The sequence below is a fragment of the Grus americana genome (assembly GCF_028858705.1).
Source record: "Grus americana isolate bGruAme1 chromosome 27 unlocalized genomic scaffold, bGruAme1.mat SUPER_27_unloc_3, whole genome shotgun sequence".
Lineage (NCBI taxonomy): Eukaryota > Metazoa > Chordata > Aves > Gruiformes > Gruidae > Grus > Grus americana.
The window spans coordinates 83,371-90,866 of NW_026561298.1; the positions used below are offsets into that span (position 1 = coordinate 83,371).

The following is a 7,496-nucleotide window of genomic DNA, read 5'->3' on the forward strand; positions in this document are numbered from 1 at the left end:
GGAGCTCTTCCCCTGGCCGAGGACTTTTCCCGGCTGCTGTTCCCAGCACAGCGGGGGCTGTAGCAGGGGCAGGGGCTGTTTCCTTTCCAAGCTGACACAGACCCCGGAGCAGTCCCAGCTGCGTGGTTCCCATGGCTTGGCGGTGCCTGGACACTCACGCCTTGGCTTCTTGGGTGAACCCAGCAGAGGAGATGCTCATTGCTCCCCGTGCCCACAGCAGGGGCCAAGGGGTGACAAACCCATTTCCCCATCACACCCAGCTTGTCCCGTGACAATCCCCCACTGCAGTGATGATGACACCCGCAGCGAAACATCTATGTCCCTCATATATGGTCATGAACGGTGCTGGAGAAGTTCATTGGAGGGCTTGGCTGTGTCGGAGGGGAGATCACTCCCGATAACGTCTAAGAAGGTGCTGCTGCTTTGATTGGCTCCTCCTGCAGCTGGGTCGGCATCGACAGAGATATATTACCCTCCCATCGTCGTTGTCCCTGTGAGTCCCCAGGAGGCGTGAGAGGGAGTGGGGTTCCGCAGGGCTGTGCCAGCAGGGCAGAAGGCTGAGGATGGGGATGGAGGGACTCCTGTCCCCTCAGGTGCTGTGGCTGCTCCTCTGGCTGCAGCTGTGCAGGGGTAAGTGCTAACATCCTTGTCCCGGAGTTGGGGCCAGCGGGCTCCAGTGGGGTCATCGGGACACCTCTGGGAATGGGGTTGCTTTGAAGGTGCCGCTGAGGTGAGGGGCAGATGTTGCTCCAGTTGATGGAACTTCTGCCTTTGCCTGTGCCTCTCTGGGTGGGAGAGGGAGCTGTGGGCCTGGGGGCACGGGGCTGTACAGGGGTTTCTGGGCTGGTGAGGAGACGGTGCCCTGTGCAGGGCCGGGCACGGTGTGCAGACGGGCATGGGCAGGGGGTCATTGAGGTGGGAGGAGGTGCTTCAGGCTGTGGGGTGGTGAATGGCCCAGCAGGGCCAGAGCTGGGCACCTCCAGCCCTTTGCAGCCCGTGTGGAGAGAAAAGGAAGGGTGAGGGCTCCCATGCTGGTGCCTGTGACTCAGCCTGGTCAGGAAGGACCTCCAGACCTGTGGTCTGTGGCTCAGTGCTCTCCTGACTGTTCCCATGTTGGTGTTTGAAGGGGCTGCGGAGGTGAGGCTGGAAAATGGTGGTGGACGCTGTGCTGGAAGAGTGGAGGTGAAACAACGAGGCCGGTGGGGGACCGTGTGTCATTATGACTGGGACATGTCTGATGCTGCAGTGGTTTGTAAGCAACTGGGCTGTGGGTCTGCTGTTAAAGCTCATGGTGATCCAGACTTTGGAAAAGGATCTGGCCCCGTTTGGATGTCTGGTGTTCAGTGTCTTGGAACCGAGCCTGCCCTGTCTGACTGCAAAAACACAGGAAGGAATAGACAATACTGTTTTCACTTTCGGGATGCTGGAGTGACATGTTCAGGTAAGGGGCCAGCCCGTTCCCACCTTTGTGGCCAGGGTCAGGAAAGGGACCTGGCTGTGCCCTCAGGGAAACATGGGGGTACTGGAGAAGTACCCAGTGTGGCCAGTCACCCTGCTGAGCTGGGACTGTCATTGCTGGTTTCCCTGGTCCCTGAGGAAAGCCCAGGGGGAACCTGCCACTGCCTGACCCCTGGTGTGGCTCAGCCCACCCTCCATGGGTGCCTGGGGCGGGAAATGAATGCCCACCCTGCCCCGCAGTCTCTGTTGGTTCCCAACTTTCTCCTCCTGTACACACAGGAGCTGTCTGGCAGCACCGAGGACCTGGTTCCCCCATGCCAGAGGCACTGGGAGCAGCTCACGTGGCCACCCACAGCCCCACGGAAGGGCCCAGGGTCGTCAGGGACTTTTGGGTTGTGTTCCCTCGCAGACACGACTCCCCCAAAGCAGAGGGTCTGCTGAGAGGGGAACAGCACTGGGCTTGGGCAGAAGAGCAGGGTGGCCCATGGCCACCTCATGCCTCTTCCAGGGTCACCCCATGAGAGCCAGCCCAGAGGGAAACACCCCTGTGCAGGCAGTGCTGACCTGCTGCCCAGCCTCTCCTGCCTACCCCAGCCCCTGGCTGCCCTGTGTCACAGGGCCTTGGCCAGCACTTGCTGGCTCTCCTTGGTGCCTGTCCTTGCACTGGGAGCTCGTGTCAGCCCAGGGCTGCTCCTCTGCCCGCTCTCCTGCCTTCTGACCAGCCCTTGGCCAGGGCTGTGCACGCCTGGCACTGCACTCTGGCCCTGGCTGAGGACCCTCCCCGGGCAGGTGCTGGAGCTGGGGGCTGGTGCAGACAGTGACTGTAGGTACACCCGCACTGCATCTGTGCCCTGTGACATGTCCCATCTCCCAGCAGTGCCCCAACAGTCCGAGAACCATGTGGGACTGCGGTGCATTTCTGGTGGCTCCAAGGGGTTCCTGCGCCTGGCCCTGAGCTGGGTGGGGCAGAGCAGGCTGCAACAGCCAACAGCACCTGGGCCCATCTCCTTGGGGCCAAGAGCTCTGGGTGCTGCAGGGCCTGGGGCCAGTTCCTGGCAGCCCAGGGTCTTCAGAATAGCAGTAGTTGACTTAAGTGGTGCCTGTGGCTGTGGGTTTGGGAGAAAAGCCAGCCCCTGAGTGCTGTGCTGATTTCTGAAGAGTGGTTGGGGGGTGTGTGGTGTGTTTGTGCCATCAGCACCCACTGGCAGATGCTGGTGTGTTCGTGGGACTCTTTCCCTGTGGCTAACTTGGAGATGGGGTGAGGCATGGTCAGGCAACTGCCAGAGGGCTCTGGGACCTCACGGGGGTCTTTGGTTGCTCCAGGATTTGTCCAGCTGGTTGGAGGGGACAGCCCCTGCTCAGGACGAGTGGAGATCCGTGACGGGAACCAGTGGAAAGCTGTCTGTGACTCAGACTTTGGTCCCAAAGCCGCTGACGTGGTCTGTGGGGAGCTGCAGTGCGGCGTAGCCCTGTCCATGCCTGGGGCAGCTCATTTTGGAAAAAGTGGTGGTTCCATCTGGGACAGAGAGCTGCAGTGTTTGGGGAATGAATCCGTTCTTGCCTTCTGCCCAAGAGGGTCCCCCAGGGACCAGCCCTGCACCCAAGCCAACACTGCCGGTCTCACCTGCACAAGTAAGGACTCAGGGTGGGGTGTTGAATGCTGAGTGTGAGCTGGGGACAGGGAGCAGGATGGGGCCTGTGCTGTGCTGGGTGTGAAGGCAAGAGGGGTGATGTGGTTTTCTGCAGCCCTAAGAGACTGCAGAAGGAGCAGAAAGGAAGGCTGTCCCTCTGGACTGTCCCCCAGCTACCGACGCTGTAAGAGCACCAACGCAGCCTCTCTCATCTTCCTCTGTCCCCAGAGTACACAGGGTTCAAGCTGGTGAATGGCAGCACAGCTTGTGATGGAAGAGTGGAGGTCCAGGTGCTGGGGACCTGGGGCACCCTCTGTGCTTCCCATTGGGACCTCTTGGATGCCCACGTTCTCTGTCGCCACCTCAACTGTGGGTTTGCTGAGTCCATTCCTGGAGGAGGGCATTTTGGGAGAGGCACGGGCCCCACCTGGAGAGAGTCATTCCACTGTGATGGGACTGAAGGCCACCTGGGACAGTGCCCAGTGACTGCCCTGGGAGCCTCACCATGCTCCCACGAGAATGTCGCTGCTGTCATTTGCTCAGGTGAGTGGTGGGAAAACACTGTGTTGACTCCATTTTCCCCTTGGGTGTGACATGGCCACCCAAATCAAGGGACGCCATGGCGGCAGCAGCAGGGTGAATTTCTCCCTGGAGAAACCCCAGCTTCACCAGGAGTGATGTGGAGATCTTGATGTGCTCAGACTGAACGCTCTGATGTGGGAGAGCTGAGGACTGAGCCAGGCCTGGGGTCCCCTGCTCTCATGATGCGGGGGCTGTGGGGCTCAGCTCCATCCCTCCGGCTGCAGACAGCCCTGTCCCAGACCCACAGAGCCCAATCCCACACCCAGAGGGGCTGCCCGCCTGTCCCCAGCAGCAGCAGCAGCAGCAGCAGAGCAGGGGTGTGAGCTGCAGAGCAGGACTGGGCTTTGCCCTGGCTTCTGCTCAGCACAAGACCCAAGCTGGGCCTGTTTGGTCAGAAAGGGCCCCCTCGCTCTGCTCCCTGCCAGGGACACTGGCTCCCAGTCCCCGTTCCCCAGGGGCGCAGAGAGGGACAGAGATGTGTGTGCTGCCCCGTGTCTCAGCAGTGCCAGTGCCAGCGCTGAGGTTGGGCAAGGCTTGTCCTGGTGCTGCCCATCCCCAGGCCATTGCACCACCTGCTGCTCCCTCCTGCGGGAGCTGCCCCATCTGCCTCAGCAGGGACGTGCTGGGTGGTTCTGCCCCAGCAAGAGCCAAGAGAGTGTCTTGCCCAGGAAGGCTCAGGGACTGGGAAACCAGCAGTGTGGAAACCTGCTCCTGAAGCTCACTGCGGAGGGCTGGGGGCAGGCAGGTGAGCTTCAGGGCACCATGAGGTTTCCAGAGCCTGGAGAGGCACCTCAGGTTCCTGGGCTCTCTGGTGCTGCTGAGGGCTGGGATGTGGCTGCTCTCCCCAGGCTCAGCCAGCTCCGCATCCCTGCGGCTGGTGGGTGGAGGGAGCCGGTGTGACGGGCGAGTGGAGATCTTCCAGCGCGGGACGTGGGGCAGAGTCCTGGATGACCAGTGGGACATGCAGGAGGCCAGCGTGGTGTGTCGGCAGCTGCGGTGTGGAGAGGCAGAGACAGCCTACAACCCCCCGAAGCCTGAGAGAGGGACGGGTCCCATGGGGCTGCGAGGGGTGCGGTGCGCAGGGCACGAAGCCAACCTGACCCTCTGCAACACCTCCCTGGCCGAGAGTGTGCTGGCAGCAAGTATTGCAGAGGATGTGGGGGTCGTTTGCTGGGGTGAGTGGCACTGCAGGGGCTCCCCAGGCTCTGGGCTGGGTGGGCACCAGCCCCTGACAGCAACTGGGGTTTCTTCCCACTGCAGGGAGCCGGCAGGTCCAGCTGGTGAACGGGTCCGGGCGCTGTGCTGGGAGAGTGGAGATCTACTACCAGGGCAGCTGGGGGACCATCTGTGATGATGGCTGGGACCTGCCCGATGCCACTGTCGTTTGCCACCAGCTGGGCTGCGGAGGGGCGGTGGAGGCAGTTGGCTCTGCTCGGTTTGGGGAAGGCTCCGGGCAGATCTGGCTGGAGAGCGTGAACTGCTCCGGGGCCGAAGCTGCTCTCTGGGACTGCCCGGCAGGGTCCTGGGGGAAGCATGACTGCGGGCACAAAGAGGACGCAGGAGTCGTCTGCTCAGGTCTGTGCTGGGAGCTGGGAGCTGTGGTGGGAGCCCAGTGCCTGGGGAGGCTGGGCCAAGGGGAGAGCTGGCAATGCTCGAGGCTGTCGCTGGCTGCCTCTGAGCCTCTGCCCAAGCCCATCCTGGGGACACCCATGCACAGGTCCCCTCAGTCCCATCAACGGTCTCTGAGGAACTCAGTTGTGCCCAAGGGTTAGCAGGGAGGGCAGGGGTGTCGTCCATCAGGGACTTTGTCCATTGGTGCAAGGGGGACTTGCTGGCCATGCCTTTGCCTGGCTGAGGACATGGGGGCTGCAGGGGTACCCCTGCTCCCACAGCTCCAGACCAGCCTGTTCCCCCTCGGTGCCTTTCATCCCAGATTTCATGGCCCTGAGGTTGGAGAACAGCACCACCTGCTCCGGGCGCCTGCAGGTTTTCTATAATGGGACATGGGGGAGCGTTTGCTCCAACTCAATGACTCCCAAAACGGTGTCGCTGGCCTGCAAGGAGCTGGGCTGTGGGGATGCAAAATCCTTGGAACGATACCCGACCTCTGGCAGGCTGACTGGCCCCGCCTGGCTGGATCGCGTGGAATGTGGGGAGAGAAACAGCTCCTTCTGGCAGTGTCCCTCCTCTCCCTGGGACCCACAGTCCTGCGATGACCTGCGAGATGAGACCCACATCACCTGCAACGGTAACTCTGAGCCACCTGGGCACCAGCATCCCCAGCTCCTGCTCCCTGCTGGGCATTGTCAAACGCAGAGACAGAGCCCACAGGGGCTTTTCCTTCCCATGCCAGACCCTCCTGCTGCTGCTGCTGCTGGTGGTGGCACAAAGGGGACTTCAGCTCTGAGCCCCACACATTCACCAGCAGTTGCCAGCCGGGCTCCCAGCAGTGCCTGGGGGAGGCAGAGGTGTCTCCAGGCAAGGTCTCGGAAGGGACCTGTCAGGGCTCCAAGGAGCGTCCCCTCCTCCTGCTCCTTTTGGGGCTGAGCAGTCAGGGTCCCCCACCGTGTGCCGTGTGTGTCCCCTGAGTGACCAGGGTTCAGCTGCATCCATGAACGAGGTGGCACAGGGATGTGCGAGCAGAACTCAGCCCCGCTGTCTGCCACACGACCCCCCTGCAGCAGCCCCTTCACTGCTGCATTTCCTTCTCCAGGGAGACAGCCAGAAACGCCCCCGGCCCTGGGGGCCACGTGCCCAAACTCCACGAGCTGCACAGGTAGCTGCTCCTCTGCGTGCCTGTCTCAGCTGGCAGGGCTCTGCCTGCTGTGCCGTGCCCTGAGAGGTCTATGCCTTCTCCAGACAGGGAGAAGATTCGTGCCGTGGGAGGCGAGAAGGGGTGCTCGGGCAGAGTGGAGGTGTGGCACCGTGGCTCCTGGGGGACGGTGTGCGACGACTCGTGGGACATGCAGGATGCGAGGTGGCATGCAGGCCAGCTGGGCTGTGGCCCCGCAGTGTCTGCCCTGGGCGAGGCTGCCTTTGGGGAGGGGACGGGCCCCATCTGGCTGGAGAAGGTGGAGTGCCGGGGGACAGAGCCGTCTCTGCAGGACTGCTGGGCCCAGCCTGGGGACAGCGGTGCTGCCGGCATAAGTAGAGGACGCTGCCGTGAACTGCTCGGGTGAGGGGCAGGGCTGGGGCCCCTCATGGGGGTATTGGCAAGGAGCTGGGACAGGCGTTTTCCCTGCTGGGTCCCAGCATGGCTGTAGAGCTCCTGAGAGCAAGGCTGTCTGTGCAGAGCCTGGGAGCCTGGTGCCAAGTGGGCAGCAGCTTCTGTGGGCTGGATGTCCTCCAGCCTCTGCCTGCAGGGCCCTGCAGCCCCCGGGGGCATCTCCTGGGCTGCCTGCACTGTCCTGCCCATGGCCCTGGCTCCTTCCTGGCCACCCTGAACCCCACAGGAGGGACACTTTGGGTGGGATGTGTCAGGGATGTCCCGCACACGTGCACAGTCACACACACGGCGTGCCAGAGAGGAGGCTCCCTGGTACCTGCACACCCAGCCTCTCAGCCCTGCTCTCCTTCTCCTCCTCTGCAGCTGCACGCAGGACAGCAGCACCAACCCCTCGAGCAGGTAAGCTGTCCTCCCCGTCAGCGCTGGGTCTTCCCAGGGCCAGGCTGTGACCCACAGCCGGAGGGAAGGGGCTCCTTGCTGGGTGTGAAACTCCCAAGAGGTGTCCCCGGGTTAGCGGTGGGGGAGGGGTTTGGGGGGGCTGTCATTACCCGGTAGGGTGGGAGCTTCCCCATCACTCCCCCCCTGGGGTCCCTTACCCC

The 7,496-nt window shown here is 62.8% G+C and overlaps 1 protein-coding gene across 1 annotated transcript; it reads left to right on the forward strand.

Annotated features, from left to right (window-relative positions):
- Positions 1 to 2,723: 2,723 nt before the first annotated feature.
- Positions 2,724 to 7,296, forward strand: LOC129200094 (scavenger receptor cysteine-rich type 1 protein M130-like; the record flags this gene model as incomplete). Its single annotated transcript, XM_054811348.1, has 7 exons — positions 2,724 to 3,090; positions 3,318 to 3,632; positions 4,520 to 4,846; positions 4,932 to 5,246; positions 5,605 to 5,919; positions 6,531 to 6,846; positions 7,261 to 7,296. Coding segments are annotated over exons 1-7 (1,991 nt in total), but the record flags the coding sequence as incomplete, so codon positions are not given.
- Positions 7,297 to 7,496: the final 200 nt, after the last annotated feature.